The sequence below is a fragment of the Drosophila persimilis genome, unplaced genomic scaffold, assembly GCF_003286085.1.
Source record: "Drosophila persimilis strain 14011-0111.01,24,50 unplaced genomic scaffold, DperRS2 tig00000191-arrow-pilon, whole genome shotgun sequence".
Taxonomy (NCBI): Eukaryota; Metazoa; Arthropoda; class Insecta; order Diptera; family Drosophilidae; genus Drosophila; species Drosophila persimilis.
In genome coordinates, this window is record NW_020825298.1 from 11,673,119 (window position 1) to 11,693,964 (window position 20,846).

Here is a 20,846-nt window from a genome sequence, read left to right on the forward strand (position 1 = left end):
GGCATGCTATTGCTATTGCTATTGCTTCGCTTTCCCTTTGCCGTCTCCTTCTTTGGGTTTCCTCCTTCCTTCCTTCTTTTTTGGCAATTAATAACGCTCATCCATTTGTGTTTGTCTTTGCAGGAGGGTAAACTGCGCCAGATTGTGACTATGGGACCGCAGGACACCACGCTCGAGGAGAAGACAGTGACCGTCTGCCACGGCTCAGATTTCGTCAATATGACATTCGTCAACTTTTGCTGCAACCGACGGGACATTGCACAGGTGAGACCAGCACCTGGCACTCAGCCAGCGTTCCACGTTCATCGAGGCGTCCCGACCCTCCTCATGCGTGCCGCCTCATTATTGGCCACTTGGCAGACGCCGCGCCGCTGACAACTTGATGGCCCGCGTGGAGTGACAAGTGAGACAGAATATCGAAAGGGACAGGCATTTCTGTGTGTTCGGGGAATTGGGTCGAGTGCCGCTAATGATTCCCCCATCCATGGCACCATTCGGGGACACACCTATTATATGTGTGCCATCGCTGCGGCTATTTTGAGTGCCTGCCACGGAGGGGACTCTTTCCTGTTTATTATTGATTGCATTCGGTCGGGCCGTGCCCTGGCCTGCCCTGCCCTGCCCTGCCCTGCCCTGCCCTGGGCTTGACCTTGCCACAAAATCAATGTTCCATATACGGTTATCAGCGGTCAATGGTCAGTGATGGGTCCCCGAAAAACAGGGAGAAGCGTGCTGTTGTTGGGGTTATTATTTTTGGCACGCGTCGCGCTCGTTCTCGAAATAAACAACACGAAAAAACCAAAAAAAACAAAGAACAAAATTGTATGCCACAATTTTCATAAACTTTTCAAAAGGAATTCTGTTCGGTGCCTACAAAAATAATCGAACAGAAAATAAATAAACATTTTCGCTTCGTTTCGGGGCTCGTGATGGCCATAAATATGGATGGTGGATATTCCATTCACATAAATGGAACGAAACGAGACGATAGTTGTGGTTTAGCCACCAGCCACCAGCCCCCTTGCCCCCAGACCCCCGCCACCGCAGGGAGCACTATTTCGAGGAGACTTTTGTGTGTGTCTCAGGCACTGGCCTGTGTCTGTGGAGTCCATCCAATCGTGGCATACATCACGCATACGCCCCAAGGCATCTATATATTCATTGAAATTCCTTTTACATGAAGGCAGCACTATAGTTTCTGGTTTAATCAATGTCCGTGGGGGAAGATATATTTAAGAAAATATTATGACAACATCAGAGACGCGGGTTCCCAGACGGAGATATCTTTAAACAGATATTGGTGCACTTGTATCGTGTTTATTTATATATAAATGTACATAGTTTCTCAACCAATATTACGCATACGACATGTCTTGCACCATTTGAAGGCAAGGCTTCAAGGGAACTGGTGTGCCCCTACAATGCAATCAAATGTTTCCCCACGTTTCTGGCACTCAAAATGTCAGTAGAACATATCTTTATGCAAATATCACGCATACGCACTGTGTGACTCCATCCTTGCTTAGGGTTTCCTTTGAGAGATTGACATGTTAAGCGATTTCTTGAGCACACATCGTGTACTTGTATTGCACCATCTTCCGATGGGTAGTGCTTTATCCAGTGGAACATGTATTTTCTTTAAGCAAATAATACGCATACGCAGGGCTACGGTATTTCAATAATCAATGTCGAGTCCTTAAACAAATATCAAGCATGCGTCATGTATTGCAGAATTTTCCAACTGGGCTTTCCACTCCCAGCTACAGTTCGGACCAACCTTTGACCTAACCCTTCACCTTCCACTCCAATTTAATCCGTCCTCTGGGCTGCCACTCCACATTGATTGAACGACTGAGCCATACCTTTGACTGGCCCTCATTCCACATTCTCTTTTTCGCTTTCTCTCCCCTTCTCACATTCTCCTTCTCGCCCGCAGCTCTGGTGTGACGGACTCATCAAGCTGGCCTACAGCCTGGCGCAGCTGAACGGCTCGGCGATTATGTTCCTGCAGAAGGCCCACACCCGTCTGTGTCTGCAGGTGGACAAGAGTGGCCGCATACCAGTGAAAAAGTAATTGACCATTGTCCTCGCTCAATGGCGGGCCCGACCCGAGACCCGTGACCCGTGCCCCGTGCCTGGGACTCCAATCCACTTTTGGGTCCCTCGGTGCCTGGGTCCCTGGGTTTCAGGGTCTGGCTTTTGTGCATTGTGCGTTGAAGCATTTGACAAATATTTGTTGAGAGTAGCGCCCATCGACTTGAAAATTGAAATTTACGCCAATTTCTATTTTGCAATTTCCCTTTTTCCCGCTCGCCCGCTCGCTCGCTCACCTTCTGCCTGCCCCGTGTGGAACGTGGCTCATGCATCACCGACCATCGACCATCGATTCCATTGTCTGCTGCTCCTGCTCCTACTGCTGCTGCTGCTGCTTTCTGTGGTCGTGACCACTTTAGCATCATTAAACTTTTTGCCCAGAACAAGGAGGATCGCAAACGTGTCGAGAAGGCACTGGACGTGACCGGGCTGCCGTCGGGCAAGGGCGATAGCATATCGGTGTCGAAATTTCAATTTGAGGACTTTTACAATCTCTACAAATATCTCACGCAGCGCTCCGAAGTAGAGGTGCTTTTCGACAGCATGTAAGTAGACACACAGCCAGCTCCTGCAGGATGGATGTCCTTAAAATTAAGTGCCTTACTTTGTTCATTCCAGTGTGGGCGTCTCGAAGCGCAAGTGCATGTCCATTCCGCAGCTTGTGGAATTCCTGAACAAAACGCAGCGGGATCCGCGCCTCAACGAGATACTCTATCCGTACGCGAATCCCGCCAGAGCCAAGGAGCTCATCCAGCAGTACGAGCCGAATAAATTCAATGCCCAGAAGGGCCAACTCAGTCTGGATGGCTTTTTGAGGTGAGTGTCGTGCCGTGTCGTGTGGTGTCGTGTGGTGTCGTGTGTGGGCCGTGTCGTGTCGCTTACTTGTTGCACAGTCAAGACCCTTCTGGGCGTGACAGCTTATCAGGCTGCGACGCAAACGCCTGCTCGACTCACTTGAAGGTCCTCTCAGTAGCAGAAGCAGCATCCAGCATCCAGCATCCCCCATGTAGGCATATGCATATGCATATGCATATGCATATGACGTTGCGCTGTTTTCCTCCTGTTTCGAGTGGGGCTTAACGCGCAGTTTATGGCGCTGATGTGGCAAGGACGCTCGCTGCGACCTTCCTCCTGCTGCTGTTGCTGTTGCTGTCGTGTGCAAATTTCACTTGAATCTTGAGAGCATTCTTGAGAGCCATCTAATCCTTCGCATTCTCCCTCTCACTCTCTCTCTCTCTCTGCCAAAAGGTACCTCATGGGCGACGATAATCCCATCATGGCGCCCAACAAACTGGATCTCTGCGATGACATGGATCAGCCGATGTCGCATTACTTCATCAACTCCTCGCACAACACCTACCTCACGGGACACCAGCTGACGGGCAAGTCCTCCGTGGAGATATACAGGCAGTGCCTCCTCGCAGGCTGCAGGTGAGTTCTGCTCTGACGCATTCGATGTGTGTGGTCAGCAGCCCTGACCTTCAATGCGAGACAATGCGAGAGGGAGCGAGTGACCTTCGCATAAAAAAAGGAGAAATTTCTCTCTCCCTCTCTCTGTCTCTGTCTTTGTCTGACGTGTGAGCACTCTTCCCTCGCTGCGTTTCTCCCTTCCACTTGAACGGAAATGGGTTTGTCGCTGCTGATTTTGTGGCTTCTCCTACTCCTCCTCCTCCTCCTCCCCCTGCTCCTGATGATGCGCACACATCACAAAATTCATTGAGCCAGAAGTTTACTTTTACTGCTGCTGCATTTGTCACTTTTTGAGTGGGTGTGCGGTGTGTGGGCGGGAGATGGGAGATGGGAAATGGGAAATTGTCATTTACTTTTATCCTCCACTTTTCCTTAAGCACTTAAACACTTTCCACTAAACACTTTTCCTGTCTGTGGGTCCGCAGATGCGTGGAGCTCGACTTTTGGAACGGACGCACCGAGGAGCCCGTCATTGTGCACGGCTATACGTTTGTGCCCGAGATCTTCGCCAAGGACGTGCTGGAGGCCATCGCAGAGAGTGCATTTAAGACATCCGAATTCCCTGTGATATTGAGCTTTGAGAATCACTGCAATCCCAGGCAGCAGGTAAGAACGGCAGAAGGGAAAGGCAGGCCTTCCCAAGAAAAATGGTACTAGGAATACAGGGAAATTAATTTAAGAGAAGAAAAACGGCCCCCAAAGGAGCAGCAGCAACAGTAAAAAGTCAAAAAGAAAAGGTGAAAGGCAAAAAGTTACCTGTCCTAAAACAACAGCCCAGCAATCAGGAAGGGAAGGGAAGGGGAGTCAAGAAAGGGTCTCTTTGTGTCCGTCTGCGTCTCCCTCGTCACTCATCAGCCTAATCCATCATTCCGCAGTAAGACAAACATCAGAAAGGACCTCCTCGCTGCCACACATGAGGGAGTCCTGGCAACTCCAGGGGTCCAACTCAGGGAGGGGGGCGGCCATGAGCGAATCTCAGAAGCCACTCGAAAGGTAATTGTTCGCTGCTTAAGCTCCCCCTCCTCTGCCTCTCGAGAGATAATAACAAAGGCAAACTTTTTACGGCCCTGTGGAGAGCAGAGCCTGCTGCGGATAAACTTTAACCATTAAAAGTAGTAATATAAACTAAATTTCCCACTGGGAGACGGCCCGAGGCCGAGGCACAGGTGAACTTCAGCCAGGAGCCAGAAGGCAGCCGCACGTGCCACTAAACAAACTTACAAGCCGCAACATATCCAAGTAGCATGTATCTGGGGTGGGGTAATGGCTGCACTGGGAGTGGGCCAACTGCCAGTTATCAGATAGTTAACAGTCCCTTTTGGCCCCGCTCTTTTTCGACAGGCAAAAATCGCTAACTATTGCCGCGAAATCTTCGGTGATATGCTGCTCGATAAGCCCCTCGATTCGTACCCCTTGGAGCCGAACATGGACCTGCCACCACCGGCGGCCCTGCGTCGCAAGATCATCATCAAGAACAAGAAGAAGCACCACCATCATCACCACCACCACCACCACAAGAAGCCCTCCCAAGGGGTGGGCACCCCAGCAGCCAGCAACAAACTGATGACCGCCAATTCAGGTGAGTGCCGAGCCCCATGCCCCATGCCCCACCCAGAACTCTTTTTTGTACCTCTGTCTCTGTGGAATGCGTAATGTGGCAAGAGTTCTGCTTGCTGCCACATATGTTACCGCATCGAAGCACATGGCCAGAGACCAGAGCATGCTTCCTTCCTGCCGTCCAACCATCCTGCCCTCCTTCCAGAGATCTCATGTTTCCACGCTCCATGAAAAATGCAAATGAGCTCCGTACACGCACCAGCTGCCTGCTGAGGGGTTTTTCTCGAAAAACTTTATAGCAGAGGGAGAAGTGAGGGGGAGTGTGTGGTAGCGTGAGTGATGGGACGTATCAATTTTGATGAAATGTTCACCACAAATGCAGAAATGAGAGTAGAAATACCCCTAATGAATAGAGTCCCAGCACAAGAAATGAAACAAACGCCAAAGACCCCTTACCTTTCTTACCCTTACTTTTTCCTGTTCAACATCGGAAAGGGTATTCCATTCGATCTGCTGTCAGACAATTTTTGTATGCGTTTGCCGTCAGTGGAGGAGATGCCCGAGCAGGACTGTTAATGAATGCACGCTCAATCCAATTTTATGGCAGAATGTACCTATTTTTCCTGAGAATCGAACCCCGCCCCTTGTCACCCCTGCCATCCTGCCACCAAGGACACTTTTCATTATAATTCTGTTTATGCATTTGCTGCCAGGCCACTTGCTTCCTGCCTGCTGTTTCCTGTGCGAATGAGGTCCTCCCGGGGACATTTGCATGCACAGCTGCACCATTTCCACAGGAGCCCAGGACATTTGTCGCCATTTTGCCGAGGGACCACAACCACTCTCACACTCAGTCCCTGCTCCATCCTGCCCCCCTCCCATGGACAGACACACATCCGCTCACCCCAGCCATGGGTCTCCTCCTCCTCCTCCCACTCCCACTCCCACTCCCATTGGCCCGGATGACATTTTAGCTCATGAATTGCAAAAAGCCAATTTATAAATGCAAATGACTTTTGCCCCCACGGCTGCTGATGCTGCTGCAGCAGTGTGGCACGATCCCAGCAGGGCTGCTCCAATGGATCCCTGGATCCCAGCTCAGCAATTTCCTAGAATCTCCCTCGCTCTGCACCGCGCTGGCCCTCCGCTTTGCCCCGTTCCCTGTCCGTTCCGTTCTGCTCTATAATATGATTTATATGTATTTTTATACCCGATACTCAAAATGAGTATTGGGGTATATTAGATTTGTGGTAAAAGTGGATGTGTGTAACGTCCAGAAGGAATCGTTTCCGACCCTATAAAGTATATATATTCTTGATCAGCATCAATAGCCGAGTCGATTGAGCCCTGTCTGTCTGTCCGTCAGTCCGTCTGTCCGTCCCCTTCAGCGCCTAGTGCTCAAAGACTATAAGAGCTAGAGCAACGATGTTTTGGATCCAGACTTCTGTGATATGTCACTGCTACAAAAATATTTCAAAACTTTGCCCCGCCCACTTCCGCCCCCACAAAGGACGAAAATCTGTGGCATCCACATTTTTAAAGATACGATAAAACCAAAAACGCAGAATCGTAGAGAATGATCATATCTTTTAGACTGCAGAATCTGAACCAGATCGTATAATTATTATAGCCAGAATCAAGAAAATAATTTCACTCTTTCTCGCTCTGTCTCTCTCTAACACACAGGTTTCATGGTCGGTTTTGCCAATTGCAAAATATGAGTTCAAGGATCTCAGAACCCATAAAAGCTAGAGCAACCAAATTTGGTATCCACACTCCTGTGATATCGGACCTTGACCGTTTTGTGTCAAAATTTCGACACCCCCCTTCCGCCCCCGCAAAGGACGAAAATCTGGGGCAACCACAAATCTCAGAGACTATTAAGGCTAGAGTAACCAAATTTGGTATCCTCACTCCTCACTTAGATCTCACTATAAAACGTATATCTCAGAATTTCGCCCCACCCCCTTCCGCAGCGCCCGACGTCACGCTCAGACTGATTTTCTGTCTCTCTCGCACGCACTCTTTGTCGTGTCGTTTAATATTAGCGGTGTCTGCCGGAGGAGAGTCATATTGACTTAGTATCGGGTATAACTGTAGAGTTGCGGTGTCCGCAGCAACTCAAAACGTTCCCCCTCGTTTTTTATTAGATTCCATTAAGGCGACTCTGTTTTTTGTAAAAGCATTTCGCGTTTATTTTCGCATCCATAACTTAATTTCGAAAATCAGCAAAAAAGAAAAAAAAAGAAGAGGAAGCGCTGAAAATTTCCATAAAATTCATTCAATTTATATCCCTTTGCCCGCTTTCCCTTTTTCTCAATTTTTGCAGTGGATGCGGCGGCCAAGGCAGCTTCTGCAGCGGCGGCGGCGCAACAAGTGGCAGCTGCAGCCGCCCAGGAGGAGGGTGCCAGTGCCCCAACCGTACGCGCAGCCAATGGTGACATTTCGACAGGAACCGGAGGAGGACATGCCCCGCCATTGCAAGTGAGTAAACGGGCTGCAAGGATAATAGTAGTACATGCATTATTTGTGTGGGCGCAAGGGTGGCGTGCCTGTAATTGCATTTAATGACACACACAGTGTGTGGCGCCTCCTATTCCCCTGTTGACTGTTGGCTGATTTGTAGTTATATTTGTTTTCGTTCTCATTCCCATTCCCATGATGATGATGATCAGAGGATTGTCATCGGGCTTTGGCTGTCTCTGTTTGCATTCCGAGTGTGCATACGAAATAATCCTCCCGATGACAGAAACACATAAAACCCTCTGACCTGTAAAGGGAATTGCGACAACGAAGATTAGATACCCTGGAGGCATCAATGTTCTCGTGGCAGCTGCAGGAAATAGTCGTCCCCCTCTGCAAACATCTACTTCTAATCATAATACCCTCCGCAAGGGGTACGAAATAGAGTCTAGAAATAAGGGAAAAAGAGAGAATAGTTTGCCAAATGAATGTAAGATTTACAGGGAATGTGGATGTGGATGCGGTGACTCCTGTCGGATGACCACCGACACCACAGTCAGCGCATTGTTAACTATGGAAATGTGCAAATGGTCAAGGATATGACACATGATAGGAGTACACACCCAAACATACACAAAGGGAACCATCCCCAACTCCAAGGATCAACATTCACATTGCAGTAATCAAAATTGTGGCACCAAGGGGAAACCCCCAAGCCAACCCCAACCCAAACCCAACTCTTTTCCTAAACTAATTTTGTGCCCCGAAAACTTTCGGGCTTTTGGGCTTTCGGTCTTTCCAGCTTACGCCAGCAATATGCATTTTAATTTGATTGCACACTTTTGCCATTAGGTCGGCATTATTATTTATGATTTTTTGAGGCGAGGAAGTGGGGACTGGGGCCTGGGGCTTGGGCTCTGTTTAATGTGCGCTGCATAATACATGGCTCCGGGGAGGGGCCATCGGGGATCCAACAGCAATTTGCAAGTCTGCGCTAATGGAATCGGATGCGCCTCGTTCCGCACACATGCCACACCCCACCACAGGCTGGCTGGAGGATGGATGCATTTCGGGCTCATTAGTCACCAGAGGGATGTGGCATCAGGGATCGGGGGTCACTGAAGGATTCATCTCTTCCTCGGCGACAAAAGCACATTATCCTCACTCCGTTTGGTTGTCTGGCTGTCAGCATTGTAGGGCTTTTATAAATCGATTCGAAAGTGACGTGATTGTGTGATGGGGCGTTGGATATTCAATGGAAAGGGCAGACCACAGCCCCAGAGTCGTGTCGTAAACCTTGTGCAGTGGCCCCGCCCCCCAGTACCCATGCCACAAACAATGACAGCATGCATTGTGCAGCAGGAAACACAATCTGCGCCATTTTCTTGCATCTCATTCGCATTATCTGGGTAGAGCAGGGGGATCTGTGGCAGCAGCAGAAGGATCTGTGGCAGAGATAGCAGCACAACATAATAATGGGTTTCATATTCCATTTTCTCCATTCTCCATGTGTGACATGCAATTTAATAGTTCCGCGTAGTTCCGTACGTGACCTCCAGCTGCAGGGCAAACAAAAGGATTAGCCTCCTAGTAAACCCACCCATCTCTCATGTCTCATCTCGCTCTTTGTGCCCCCAGCAAATCCGCCAGAGCTCCAAGGACAGCACCGGCTCCTCGGACTCGGACAGCTCCTCGGACGATGAATCCCTGCCCAACACCACACCCAATCCACCCAGCGGCAACGAACCGCCGCCGGAGAAGGCCCAGAAGGAAACCGAAGCTGGAGCGGAGATCTCAGCGCTCGTCAACTACGTGCAGCCCATACACTTTAGCTCCTTTGAGAATGCAGAAAGTGAGTCCCAAAGAGACACACTCTATCTTTGAACTAATGATCTCCCGTCTGTCCACAGAGAAGAATCGCTGCTACGAGATGTCCTCTTTCGATGAGAAGCAGGCCACAACGCTGCTGAAGGAGCGGCCCATTGAGTTTGTGAACTACAACAAGCACCAGCTGTCGAGGGTTTATCCAGCGGGAACCCGCTTTGACAGCTCCAACTTCATGCCGCAGCTGTTCTGGAACGCGGGCTGCCAGCTGGTGGCCCTGAACTTCCAGACCCTCGACCTGGCCATGCAGCTGAATCTGGGAATCTTCGAGTACAATGCCAGATCGGGATACCTCCTGAAGCCCGAGTTTATGCGTCGCTCCGATCGTCGCCTGGATCCCTTTGCCGAGAGCACTGTCGACGGCATCATCGCGGGCACAGTCTCGATTACAGTGCTGTCCGGCCAATTCCTCACGGACAAGCGGGTGAACACCTTTGTGGAGGTGGAAATGTACGGTCTGCCAGCGGACACAGTGCGCAAGAGGTTCCGCACCAAGACAGTGCGTGACAACGGCATGAATCCGGTCTACGATGAGGAGCCCTTCGTCTTCAAGAAGGTGGTGCTGCCAGAGCTGGCCAGCATACGGATAGCCGCCTACGAGGAGGGGGGCAAACTGATCGGCCATCGGGTGCTGCCAGTGATTGGCCTCTGTCCGGGGTATCGGCACGTGAATCTCCGCTCGGAGGTGGGCCAGCCCATCGCCCTGGCCTCCCTCTTCCTGTGCGTGGTGGTCAAGGACTATGTGCCCCATGGTCTCTCCGACTTCGCGGAGGCCCTGGCCAACCCCATTAAGTACCAGAGCGAGCGGGAGAAGCGCGACATGCAGCTGTCGGTGCTCACGGACGAGTCCGATGCATTGGTCAGCGCCGACGAAGACCTGTCCAAGTCGTGTGAGTAGTCCCACCCACCACTCTAGATTGGCGCTGGCTGTAGAAGTACTCGTAGAAGTTGAAGCACCACTGTAGCGACCCACCGCACCGCCACTGCCACCGCACCACGATTCTGATTGTGATTCCGAGTTCGAGTTCGAGATTTTAATTTACTTTCTTTTCTTTCTACTTTTCTTTTGTAACGTTTCATGTAACTTTCGGTTAAACTTTTGGATTTTGGATTTGGTTAAACCACCACCACCACACCACACCACTCCGCACCACTCCACACCACGCACCACCCAACCCCCAACCCACCCCGACCACCACACACTCACACAAACCGGTTGACGGACCTACACCACAATGCCCCTCCCTCCTGAATCTCTCTCTGCCTCCCACTCGATTCCTCCCTGCTCGATTCTCTCTCTGATCCTCCAGTCGTTTTCGTCCAAGTAGGTGGCCAGAAGAAGGAGCTGCGTCCGGTCGAGTCGCTCGCCACCTCGCCCAAGCACAGGGCAAGCATCTCTGCGGCGGCCGCCTGGAGTGTGGAGCCGCCAACGGACCGCACAGACGGCGGGGGCGGTGGGCGTGGAGCGGGCGATGACAGCGAATCCATTGTGGCTCCTAGTATCCAGCACCAGCACTCGCTGGACCAGACGGTGAGCACCTCCATCCGTCAGGTGGAGTCTTCGCAGTTCGACGTGGATCCCGTGGTGGCGGAGCCCCTGGAGAAGCTGCTCGACCACAAGTCGGTGAAGGAGAAGCGCCTGGAGATGGAGAAGAAGCTGGAGTCGCTGCGCAAGAAGCACGACAAGGAAAAGCTCAAGATCGCCGGCCAGAAGAGCAGTCCCCTCGAGGGCAAGAAGCCCAAGTTCGCCATCACCAATAAGCTGGTGAAGCGGCTGAGCAACAAGAGTCTGTAAGTGTGCGGCGGGATTCGCTGTGGGGAGTGTGCCACTGCCAGACGACGCCGTTGAAATTAGTAATTGTCTCTCTCCGAACAGCGAACCGGGCGTCGAGATCCCCGCCTGCCCCCTCGACCTGGGCGACAGCAGCGAGGAGAGTGCCGGCGCAGCCGACGCTGGCGAGGATCTAGCTGGTGGCAGCAGTCTGGAGGGCACCCAGGAATCGCGCCTGCGCAGCGCCTGTCGCGAGTATACGGCCCAGTACCGCGAGCTGCAGGAGAAGTACCACGAGGCCATCTACACCGCCGCCGAGAAGGTGCTGAAGACCTCCCAAACGGGACAGATGAAGCAGCTGAAGGCCTCCCTGGACAAGGTCACCGGCGAGGTGATGCACCAGCTGCAGGAGGCACGCCGCAACGAGGTTAAGAATCTGGCCACAGTGCACAGGGATCGGGACGAGCTGGTCAGGTGGGTTTCCAGACATCCTCTGGGTTCTTCCGCCTTCATTGATGTTCTCTTCTCTTCCAGGATGAAGCGGGAGGTGGCCAGCTCTGTGGTGGAGCGGGGAGTGGCTGAGCGAGTGCGTCTGAAGCAGACGTTCGACAGGCGCACGGACGACCTGCAGAAGCAGCACGATTCAGTGCGCAATGCCCTGGCCGATCATCGCTCCAAGGTGAGTGGCTCCAGCCATACGTATCCGTTCCGTGTTTCATCTAACAATCTTCTCTGCCATTTGAAGGCTCGTCAAATACTCGATAAGGATGCAGAATCTCGCAGCTGCGTCTCAAACAATGGCTTCCTGGTGCTCTTCCATGGACCCCATCATCACGGCTGCTCGGGCTCCGGCTCGTCGGCCATTTCGGGCAATAATCTCACTCTGAATCTGGATGCCGGAGCTGCGGGCGGACTCTCCTCGGTGTCGCCGGCCAGGTCGCACCACAGCATCGCGGCGGCAACGGAGATGAAGACGTAAACTCTCCATTCTTGAAAGTGGTTCTTTAGTTCTTCAGTCGGTGTTCAGTATTGTCGACAGAAAACCGAAAATAGAAAACAGAAAACAAAACAAAAAGTCTTCGTAGTTCTTAAGCTAATACATTTTCGACGGGAACTCAACCTCGACTCTAGATCCTAGGGTATCTAAATCCTAAGCCTAACCCGGAAAGGCAGTGCAAGAAATCGCTTTTTCATACTGAACAAACTAGAATGTAACGCTCTCGCATGTACGACGTATGATGTATGATGTATTTGTAGTGTAACTGTTAATGTATCTCTATATCTGTATCTGTATACTGTAACTATCGGTCTATATCTAGTGCATGGATGGGCGAGACGAGGATCCATGTGGATCCAAAGCGGAGCCGAGCCGTACCGGTTTCTTCCTACTCGAAATTCGGCGAAACTGTGAGTGTCTAAGTGTTAAGCAGAACAGAAAACGTGACAGAATCTAAGTATAATTTATTTGGTCAAGCAGACTAGGCGATGCAGGGACAGGTCAGGCCTGGAATGGGCTGGAATAGGCGGGGGAGGGAGTCTGCATCGCGTCAAGTGCTCCATTTTCTAATGATAAATGTGGTTGTGTGTATTACTCTTTTATATCAGTTTTAATTAATCCAATTTATACGATTAGCTTAAGGGCGCTCGCTAGCACAATTTCCGCATAATTTGTGGAATGGAATGAATCTCGTGCGCACAGAAGCGGCGGAAGCCGCCAACAAGTCTAAGCCAACATTTAGTCAATTATTTTATCGGTTGGTTGCTATTTATTAATGATTTTTTTCCCTCAGTCACTATTCTTACGTTCATTTTAGTTGATAGAAAAACTCCAATAAAATTCTCTATCGAATTGTTTTCCCCCTTTTTAAACATTAAGGGTCTTTACTTTGTATTTTGTATTTTTTCTTAGTTCTTAATTTGTTATAAGCATTATTCTAACGCACACGCATACACATTATACACACACAGACGACGCACAACCTACAACACCAAAAAAAAAGAAAAACAAAAATATATATATATATATATATACCAAAAGAACAACAAGCCTCAAGACAATCAAACAATAAAATATGCAAATTTACGAGTATATTTAACCTTTGTTGTAGACCAGACCAGACACCACTCTCCTAGGTAATCGAACACCAACCAATCAAAAAGAAAACCAAAAACGAAAAAGAAACTATTGGAATCAAAAAAAAAAAACTTACCCAAGCTGCCTTGTAACGAAATCCAAAATTCAGCATACATACCCTACCCCCCAAAAAAGATACGATACAAAACATAATTCTTAGCGAACACTATGAGATAAATCAAAAACAAAGTTGAAAGTTGAAAGTACATTTCACTGGACGGCAGAACCACCTTAGATGTTGTAATTTCCCATTACTCAAGAATCGACTATCAAGAATCTTTCCCCAGCTGGATTGAGAGATCTCCCGTGTCTCTCTCTCCTTCTAGCACTCTCTAAATGTGTGTGTCTCTCCCAAATTGATGTTGTAATTGAATTTGAATGTGTGTCGTAGTTTTTCATAATAAGATTGTTTCACAAGATATGTACTTATGTACGAGTATATCCGAGTATAGCAAGCAAGCAATAACCAGAGAATTGGTATAAAGCCACATACATATTGTACATGTGTATCGTGTTCTTCGATATTATGGCATCGATATCGGTGTTGGTTGTCTATCGTTTATCGTTGTCTACTCTCAATCGGTGTCTATCGTGCGAGTGTGAGGGTTTACGTGTACCCCACGCAAACGCAGATATCTCTCTATGTAATTGTATAATTGGCTCGATTAATCCAATACAGCAGCATATAGTACAGTAACCATACATACTCGTATATTAGAATTACCAGCTCAGCAGAAATTCGAAATAGTTTTGGTGTTGTACTACGTGTAAGCATTACTCTTTCAACTGTATCTGCATCTGTATCTGTGTGCTGTCGATGTTGTTCGCTACCGTTATCGTAATCGTTATCCTTATCCTTATACTTATCGTTGTTGTTGTAGTTGCTTTATTAATCGCAAATTGATCTTTATCTTTTGCATGCGCCAAACACCCCCCATCCACAGCCGACAAGAATCCCCCTTGCCTTTCCCACTTCTTCAATGACAAGGCTTTAATCAATGTTTGTTGTTCGTGTGTGTGTTTGTTTGTTAAACTAAGTTATGGATAAAGAACACTAACGTAAAACCTAAACATTAACTTATACGAAAATGAGATTTAAATTGAAAAGCAAAAATCGGTGTTAAACACCAAGAAAAACTGATAAACAAATAAACAGTGAAAAGGAAGAAGAAACGGCACGAAAAGAATAAGGAATATAATGGAAATGGAAAACCCAGTTTAGGCCCTAAATAGCAAATGGAAATTTTGGACAGAGCAACTGACGAATTTGTTGTTGCCTAATAACCTTAAACTTAAATTTAAAAAAATCTAGTTAAATAAATGTTTAGACACCCTAGCGTTATATATAAATATACATATATATGTATGTATGTATTGAGGAACCCCATTGTTGCAATAATATTGCCAAGGCACTTATAAGACGTTTACCGAAACCAATCTCTCTTGATGTTAGCAAGAATTTAATATAGTATTCACCCAAAGACCCAAAAAGGATATCATTCCATATAACCAGTATATTTCCATTCAAAATAAATCGCCCTGTGCCCCACACACAATTCCATGAGTAGATCGGCCGAAAGAAATCCTATAAGCGTTGCGAAACCGAAAAAAAACGATATACGTTCGATCAAGATGACTTTTCCCATCCAAAACTGGCATGAAAAATACACCCTTGAGGCGTGTAGTGAATAGATCGGAATATAAATGTCAAGTGTTATAGCTATTTAGTTGAAAAATAACAATGTCTTTATTGTTCTTGATTTAAATCTATTTTGAAACGTTCGCTTACTAAAAGATACGATGAGAGATCGGATGAGAAATGGCAGAAAAAATAGGGTTGTAAAAAACGCTCTCTGGCATTTTCTGTTCGCCTGATACCGAGATTTTCTTTGCCTTTATCTCGACTATGCATCGACCGATCTGGCCGTGGCATATGTTTTTGTGATCGGACTTTCATTCTGGACTCCACGCCCCGTAATCCGAATTTCCCCGATCGTTTAGAGCAGGGCGCTACATCTCGATCAAATAGGGGTAGGTCGGCGAAGAATATACTTTCCCAAAATCACAAAGATTCCAGTTCTCGGCACAGGGCGCCCAATAAAATTGGACAAAAATTAAATACAAATCTGTAAATTCTTAAATCAATGAAATTAAAACAAGTCAGTGTTTACAATGGAGTTCATTAGTTAAAACAATGAATAATATCGAAAGCATAAAACAATTAAATTAATCCACATTGTTGTTGTGATCTGCAGAAAACTACAAATAAACGTTAAACCAAGAGAAAATATCCCGCCTTGACTGCGTTTAAAAAGTGTTTGAAACCTTATATTTTTATATTCAAAAAATTTAAACTTACAAGCTAAATGTTATTATACATGTGATATAAAAGAATCTCTCAGATTAATGGCGGATTTTGGAGCTACTAAGACGATCACAAAACGATTTGAAATCGACACGGGACACGGCAAGGTCTTGACCTAAATGCTTAACAATAACGATTTGAAGAACATCAGGTAACATAAAAACATAAAACTTATACATAAAATTGGCTAAGGCACCATTGAAAACGGCAGGTACAGCGGGTCCTGCAGGTTACAACATCTGAACGAAACAGAGGCTCAGCAGGGATCCCACAGCCATGCCGACACTCAGAGCAGCCGCCATAATGGAGGACGCCAACTCTTTCTCGTGCTGCTTGACGCTCCTGTAATGTTTAAAATACATGATTAGTAAGTAGTGCACAGTAGTATCAGAACATTACTCTGGGGAGCATATGGGATGGGTCGAAATTATCACTATAGCTTCTGTAGAGTGCAGCTACGCCGAGTGCTGGTCCGATAACATGGCAATGAAATAAGTCAATGCTGAAATTTGCATTGCAAACGTTCGCTCAGCAAATGGAAATTTTCATTTTGAATGAATAAGCAGCATTAATTAAGACCGGCGGTTTGGCGTAGCTTTCAATACAATACAATTTTTAAAGAATGTACATATTGGACGTTCTACAGATCTCATGATATTACAGTCAAACTGATTTTCAAAGAGTGCTACTAACCTAGGCGCCATGATAAGCAGGATATTGGTCAAATACCCGTTGGATAAGGCAAATACAATCATCATTGTGATGAACGAATAATCGTGCTCCACCAGAGTAGGCAGGAAGTTGTGCTCGCTTGTGTTGGAGCACAATAATAACGGAATAAAGAGCATGCGCACTATGGTCAGCAACAGCGTGGTTTGCTGATTAATGGGACGCTCCAGCCAGCCAGCCAAGAGGCGTCCAAAGTAGTCGCCGCAGTTGAAGAACAGATAGTTGACCACAGGCAGGTAGTATATATCTGCAATGAATAATTTTATGACACAATCCGAAAGAGAGTTTATGATACATACCCGTCCATTCGGTGTGGCTGGCAGAATGCTCGGACTGCATCAGCACAGTCACCGCTGGATAGACAGACAGCGTGGTCGTGTAGAGTAGTGCCAGGCAGACGGCATGTAGATATATTTTAGACATCACTTTCCGCGCAATCGGCTCAAGTGTCACGCCCTCCGTCTCCTCGTTACGGCTGTGCGAGGGTATCGCACTAATCACCTTGTACTTGTCGCCGCCGTCCAGATAATACTTGAAGAACGGCTGTCGCACCAAGATCATGTAGCAGACAATGCAGAGCAGTATGACCAGGCCGCCCACGATGAAGAAGATGAAGGCCGTCGTGTTGGGGCCCGTGTCAAAAGCTAGTACCAGGATGAAGGCCAGAGCGGTAAGGATACCTCCCAAGGCCTGTCCACTGACTACGGCCGTTATGAACTCTGAGGGGAACAGGCCGGCGATGCCATAAAGGGCACCCGACATGGTCGCCGCAGAGGCTGCATCGTAAAAGGAGTCGAACATTAGCCATAAATGTGACACGTGAAATATATGCACTCACAGTTCAGTAGAACTACAATAATCAGTGTGATCAAGAAAAACTGCTCCTGCCAGGTATCCGTGTTCACCTCCACAAAGCCCGTGGTCACGCCGAACAGAACGAGAATGGTCCACATCGTGCCCAGCATTTTGACCCTCAGTGAAATCTGATTGCCATAGATAGCGTTGAGGATCAGGAAGACCGTGCCAGAGATGGTGGCCGTGAGGGCCAAATCACAGGTGAAGCTCTTCTGCAGCGGCGTCAGTTCCTCGTCCGGATCACTGCCATTGAGAGTGGTATTGCGGAATTTGTACTTCCAATACTGTAAAAGGATGAAAAAAAAGTCAACGAGCTAGCACATTTTCGTATAAGCCAGGGCTGAAGGGTGACTCAACCCCATCATTAGCACAAAACAAAGAAAACCTAAAGACGATAGCCACAAGCGAGCAACAACAACTGTCGTAACAAAAAAAAAAAAACAAACAATGCCAAAGCAGATAAGCGCGCCTTAGACGTCGACGCTGGCGACGACAACGGCGGCAGATTTACGCTTGGCCCACATGCAGGTTCGAAGTGCAGTTTCATAAAGGAAAATGCGGGTGGAAATATTTCATGAATACTCACATCTTCCGCTGTCACAAAGAAGTTCCACGGCGTCATCGTTCCAATGCCAAGCAGGTAGAAGACCACGTAGGTGAAGAGCTTTCCCGATGCGGGCTCATTCGACACGAGGACCACTTCATCCTCCTGTCGCTCCAGCAGGCAACGTTCGTCCTCCATGTCGTAATCCGGATCATGGGGTCGAAAGGCGGGAACGAAACTTCCCTCGGCCCCAAGAATCTCCTCATCGTCCTGATCCGCGCTCTCAATGAGGCGCTCCTCGTCGTCGTTTCGATGCATTCGGGTGTGTTTCTGACCCTGAGCTGGCTTCTATTGTTCTGCTGCGCTTTCGATTAGCCCTCAGAATCGAATTCATTCATGCAATTACACACTTCGGAGCTCCCTCAGCAAAACACAAACAGCTGTTGCGCCTCCTGCTGCCTCATTGAGTTCGGTGGGGCTGCAATAATTCTGCTTGTATTCCCTTGCTAATAGTTCTATCACGATATAGTGAGAGAGGAGGTTATCGTGGCAATGCGAAGAGTAAACTAACTAGTTTACATAAAAAAAGTAAATAAAAATACAGAGAGTTAGTGTGATAATTAGTGTGACCAGTGATAAAAAAACGAGCCACTAAGCCCCCTCTATTTAAACAGTTCGACGACTTGAGGTACATGGTGGGAAATATTACTGATTTCAAATTCTTTTTTTAGATTCATGCCATCTTTTCTTTGAACTTAAAAAAAAAAAAATGGTTTCTTTTGCCTGAACTGCGCTAAAATGATAAAATTTTGATTATTTTCGGTGATATATTAAAATACCCCATGGTCTACAATGGGTTAATTATTCTCCGTCAAGGCACTAACCATACAGTAGGTTAGTGGTCAAGGATTGGAAAACATATTCATCGATTTAGATATTCCGTGGAACATTACAAGGGAGATAGATTTCTCAGCCTTTCCCATATAATTTTGAACCTATCCAATTAATGAACTTTTAAATACTCGCTTTTCCGATGAAAATACGACCTTAACCCACTTAAGACCCATCCATTTCAACAATTTAACGACTTATTATTTGATTTCAAATTCTTTTTGTAGGTCCGTGCCAACTTCATCTGAACTTAAACAACTTAAAAAAGCACGATGCCTTTCACCCGAACTGCGCTAAAATTATTCCATTTTCATTATTTCCGGTGGAGTATAATATACTAATATAATACTGGTAATCATTTTAGCTGTATAGCATCAATAACCATACAGAATATAGAATACTAACCATATAGCCCCTTCATACACCGAAAAATTCTTAAAAGAACTTTCTGGATTAGATCCCAGGGTCCGCCGTACCTCCTCGTCCTCTCGGGAGTTCTAAGGGATGTGCTCCTGGCTGGACTGTGGCAGGCACTGTCTGTCCTCCTGCGGGCCAAAGCCATGATGCCACTACTGTGTCGCTGAATCGACAATGTGGCGTCCCGTCCGCTGCAGCAGGGACCACTGATCGACGGCAGAATTGAGGGTTCACGCCCACGGTAATCAAACGCTGGTCTTCAGCCTCGAGGCGCGTAAGTGAAGGAGTATATAATTGTGCATATATTTTAAAATGTATCTTCCTTCACAGAGGGCTTATGTACCCTATCCAAGCATTACCGAATCGTATCCCAGCAGGACAAAAGCGCACCCCTTGCAAGAGCCCAAATCTAACAAGCCGACGTCACATTTCGACCTGGCCATTGAAAACTATCTCAAGGACTTTGGCTATGGCAACCAAGGATACGCGGACTATCAGACTATAGATAGATCTCGTTGTTAATAGGTTTAAGGATACACACGTCTGTACATTTAGATAGTAGATATAAATATTTCCAAATTGTTAATTTCTTTATAGTAAGTTAACGTTATGATGAATAAAACTATTGAAAAATTATCCTTACTGTATCCTGTATCGGGGAAACAATCCCGACTACAAAAAGGCGTGGCACGCCCAGATCGGTTCACAGTTAACGGAGAAAAATAAATATTTTTGATTGGGGAAAATGTCCTTGATCCTTGATAAGGACTCATTAAAATCAGGAACGTTTTTCCGATCACAGGGAGCCGTCGCACGTCCCGATCGGGCCTCAAAGTAAATATGTATTCTTGGCGTCCTTACCGAAGGATCAAGGACATTTTTCTGATCACGTGGGATTATGGCACGCCCCGATCGGTCCCCAAATGAGGGGGAAAAAATATATATGTCTAGAGAATATATCCTTGATCCTTGATAAGGACTCCATCAAATCAAGGATACTTTTCTGATCACGGAGGACTATGGCACGCCCCGATCGGGTCACAAATAAAGGAGAAAACGAGATATATATGTCTTGACAAAATATCCTTGATCCTTGGTCCTTTATAAGGATTGCATTATATCAAGGATGTTATTCCGAACACAGGAAGCTGTCGCATGTCCCGTTCGGCATACAAATAGCCAAGAAAACTAGATATGTACGGTTGGGTTCGTTGAGGTCCTTGCGGATGATCAAGGACATTTTTGTGATCACGAGGGCCATGGCACGTCCCGATCGGGCCACAAATAAGGAAGAAAACAAGATTTATATATGTCTAAAGGAGATACCCCTTATCCTTAGTCCTTGATAAGGACTCCATCAAATCAAGGACATTGTTCCGAACACAGGAAGTCGTCTTATGTTCTGATCGGGCCTCAAATAACGGAGTAAAGAAGATATATATGTCTGGAGTAAATATCCTTGATCATTGGTCCTTGAAAAGGACTTCATAAAATCAGGGAGTTTTTGCCGATCATAGGAAGCCGTCGCATGTCCCGATCGGGCCACAAATAACGGAGAAAACAAAACGAGTTTGTAATTTGTTATTTTTGAAAAGGTAGTTCCAGAAATCACCAATGGGGGCGCCACCGTACAAAAGAGAAAAACTCGCGTCAAATGGCCAAAATCTGGATG

General features: G+C 47.2%; 2 protein-coding genes and 1 long non-coding RNA gene across 3 annotated transcripts in view; 2 read left to right on the forward strand and 1 right to left on the reverse strand.

The window, feature by feature from the left end:
• LOC6589568 (1-phosphatidylinositol 4,5-bisphosphate phosphodiesterase classes I and II) overlaps positions 1–13,088 on the forward strand; it is a 56,746-nt gene extending 43,658 nt beyond the window's left edge. Inside the window, exons 4-17 of the mRNA XM_026988456.1 lie at positions 124–264; positions 1,937–2,070; positions 2,454–2,639; positions 2,713–2,910; positions 3,343–3,525; positions 3,990–4,170; positions 4,906–5,143; positions 7,451–7,605; positions 9,223–9,436; positions 9,495–10,358; positions 10,797–11,259; positions 11,345–11,713; positions 11,774–11,918; positions 11,985–13,088. Coding sequence (XP_026844257.1) covers positions 124–264; positions 1,937–2,070; positions 2,454–2,639; positions 2,713–2,910; positions 3,343–3,525; positions 3,990–4,170; positions 4,906–5,143; positions 7,451–7,605; positions 9,223–9,436; positions 9,495–10,358; positions 10,797–11,259; positions 11,345–11,713; positions 11,774–11,918; positions 11,985–12,218 — 3,705 coding nt within the window. The 3' untranslated portion in view covers positions 12,219–13,088. The remainder of the gene's footprint in view (positions 1–123; positions 265–1,936; positions 2,071–2,453; positions 2,640–2,712; positions 2,911–3,342; positions 3,526–3,989; positions 4,171–4,905; positions 5,144–7,450; positions 7,606–9,222; positions 9,437–9,494; positions 10,359–10,796; positions 11,260–11,344; positions 11,714–11,773; positions 11,919–11,984) is intronic.
• Positions 13,089–15,685: 2,597 nt separating this feature from the next.
• Positions 15,686–18,415, reverse strand: LOC6589567 (equilibrative nucleoside transporter 1). Its single transcript, XM_002014563.2, has 5 exons — positions 17,909–18,415; positions 17,306–17,606; positions 16,767–17,243; positions 16,432–16,714; positions 15,686–16,080 (listed from the first exon to the last, which is right to left on the reverse strand). Exons 1-5 carry the CDS (start codon positions 18,182–18,184, stop codon positions 15,969–15,971), a joined length of 1,449 nt encoding a protein of 482 aa, XP_002014599.1. The 5' UTR covers positions 18,185–18,415; the 3' UTR covers positions 15,686–15,968.
• Positions 18,416–19,249: 834 nt separating this feature from the next.
• Positions 19,250–19,810, forward strand: LOC113565683. The gene is made up of 2 exons (XR_003408713.1): positions 19,250–19,448; positions 19,505–19,810. It is a non-coding gene; the product is annotated as an uncharacterized LOC113565683 (long non-coding RNA).
• The last annotated feature ends 1,036 nt before the right edge of the window (positions 19,811–20,846 follow it).